This window comes from Alosa alosa, chromosome 19 (genome assembly GCF_017589495.1).
Source record: "Alosa alosa isolate M-15738 ecotype Scorff River chromosome 19, AALO_Geno_1.1, whole genome shotgun sequence".
Lineage (NCBI taxonomy): Eukaryota > Metazoa > Chordata > Actinopteri > Clupeiformes > Clupeidae > Alosa > Alosa alosa.
Genome location: NC_063207.1, coordinates 5,027,053 through 5,029,552, shown reverse-complemented (window position 1 = coordinate 5,029,552; position 2,500 = coordinate 5,027,053). Strand labels below are relative to the sequence as shown.

The 2,500-nt window shown below is 49.0% G+C and overlaps 1 protein-coding gene across 5 annotated transcripts in view; it reads left to right on the top strand.

Moving 5' to 3' along the window:
- foxn3 (forkhead box N3) overlaps window positions 1–2,500 on the top strand; it is a 111,758-nt gene that overhangs the window by 100,149 nt on the left and 9,109 nt on the right. For 4 of the 5 annotated variants that reach the window (XM_048270823.1, XM_048270825.1, XM_048270824.1 and 1 more), the window contains 2 exons: window positions 1,021–1,083; window positions 2,458–2,500. The exon at window positions 2,458–2,500 is cut by the window's right edge and continues 36 nt beyond it. In XM_048270823.1, coding sequence (XP_048126780.1) covers window positions 1,021–1,083; window positions 2,458–2,500 — 106 coding nt within the window. The remainder of the gene's footprint in view (window positions 1–1,020; window positions 1,084–2,457) is intronic. The other variant, XM_048270826.1, reaches the window with a different exon arrangement.

Here is a 2,500-nt window from a genome sequence, read left to right as displayed (position 1 = left end):
TCTCTCTCTGTCTCTTCTTCTTCTCTTTTGTGTGCTGTGGCTGTTCGCGAAGCTGGGATGGATGGCTCGACACGGAACAGACACAACGGCGGAGGCTCGTTAGCCTTTGAGATTGCCAGCCCATCCACGTTAATTGGGAGAGGGGGCCGCGTCCCCCAGTCACTTCATATTGTCCACTCGGTTTGGCCGGGCAAGGGGCAGACAGGGGAGGACACCGGCTTGTCCGAAGGCATCTCTTCACTTTATGCAGCTTTTCTGCGGGGGGGGGGGTCGCTTCTTCGCGGCTAAAGAGAGGAGATGAGATAAAAGGCACACACACACTGGGGGCACATTGCCAACCCAGATGTTCTGTTTCAGGAGGTCGCAATCATTCTATTTGCTGTCGTGGCGATGTATATTGTTACTATGGCGCAGGGAGTAGGGTTGCCAAGGCAACAATGCTATTGCTTAATGGGCAGAAACAGTGCACAGGATTGCGGAGTGAGGGAATTTTCCCCCGCTCTCCAGGCCATCTGCTCTGAATCAGAGCAGTCTCCTCTCTGGTCAGGAGTGTTTACTGACCACAGAGAGAGAGTGAGAGAGAGGGAGAGAGAGAGACAGGTGCCCTGAGTTGTTTTTTGGCGATAATGTGCTTCATCTGTAGGTTTGTGCTTGTTAGGAACTCATTCAAATCAACTCACCTGACTCACCTGACTTACAATCCTCAGGAAACGGAGGCCTTCTCTCTCTAAAACGGCTCCTTGGCCCCACAAAACAAAACAAATCAATTGGTCGTTTTTTTCTTTCCTGAAAGTGAAGACACTAACCGACAGCTGAGATGAGTGACAGACCCACCTGATCCCCCCAGGTCTGCATCAATCAGTCAGCTCATGTCCTGACCCCTGACCCCTTGACCACCCACCCACCTTACTGCCCCTCACCGCTCCTCTGGTCCTCCTTGTGTGCGCCCCGCCAACCTCGGGTCAGTCCGAAAGCAGTCCTACCTTAACCACGCTGGCGTCTCCGCTTGACTTCCATTAGATCCAGACATTGATGCTGCCACAGCCATGATGCTTTTGAATGCTTCAGACCTCCCATTCTCCTGTGAGTATATGTGTGTGTGTGTGTGTCTGTGTGTGTGTGTGTGTGTGTGTGTGTGTGTGTGTGTGTGTGTGTGTGTGTGTGTGTGTGTGTCTGTGTATAGTGCACACGTCACTGAGCCGGAACTGGGCCAAATCAAGGCCAAGTCTGTTCTTGGGTCTGATGATTTCGGGGGAAGATGGTTTCCTGAGCAACAAAGAGACTAACAATCCACTGATAACATGAAATCCAGTAATCGCAGACGTCATGATCAACAAACTCTTCATCTGGAATCTGCACAAACTATCTGCTTTACTTCTTCATCTTTTAGAAATGTCTTTCTCTTTCTCTCTCTTTCTTCCTCTCTCTCTCTCTCTGTGTTTTCTTCCTCTCTCTCCCTCTCTTTTGTGCTCGTAGCCCTTTCGACCGCTCTCTCGTTTTTCTTTTTTCTGTTTTGATATCTTCAAAAAGTACCTCAAAACAAAACAGGGCCTTTCTCTGAAGTCCCAATGTGTATGTGTGTGTGTGTGTGTGTGTCTGTGCATCTGTTTCTTCTCACGGTTTGAGTTAATTAATAAATGGATGAAGAGGTGTCATAGCACTGGGGATATAGTGTGTGTGTGTGTGTGTGTGTGTGTGTGTGTGTGTGTGTGTGTGTGTGTGTGTGTGTGTGTATATGTGTGTGTGTGTGTGTGTATATATATGTGTGTGTGTGTGTGTGTGTGTGTGTGTGTGTGTGTGTGTGTGTGTGTGTGTGTGTGTACCCTCCCCATGGGAGGCAGTGGACATGCTTTCCCTTGAATCCCTAAAGAGTTAGACATCGTGCATAGACAGAGATACACACAGAGTGGGAGTAGAAACAGGGGGCAATAGAACTAGGCAGTAATGGAGGGGGGGCAATAGAACAGTAGTGCAGTAATGGAGGAGGGGGGGCAATAGAAGGTGGCAGTAATGGAGGAGGGGGCAATAGAAGGTGGCAGTAATGGAGGAGGGGGGCTAAAGCTGGGAAAATCAAATCAAATGAAATCATGTGAAGTGTTGGAAACTGGTGGCGGCTTTGAGGTGAATCAATACTCTCTTCTCCCTCCTGCTGATTTCAACTCGGTGACCGAGCTGGGTTGTGCAAGATGCCTGTGTGTGTGTGTGTGTATGTTTGCAAATTTGTGTGTGTCAGTGTGATATGTTGTGTGTGTGAATAAGAGAGAAAGTAAATGAGAGAGAATGTTTTTTGTGTGTGTGTGTCTGTGTGTGTGTGTGTCTGTGTGTGTGTGTGAGTGTGTGTGGGTGTGTTGGTGTGTGTGTGTGTGTGTGTGTGTGTGTGTGTGTGTGTGTGTGTGTGTCTGTGTGTGCATGGTTGTGTTATCCCCCATGTCTCACCCTCTGTGTTTCTTCCTTCAGTCCCTCAGGGAGTGATCCAGAATGGAGCTCGGATGGTGAGCCA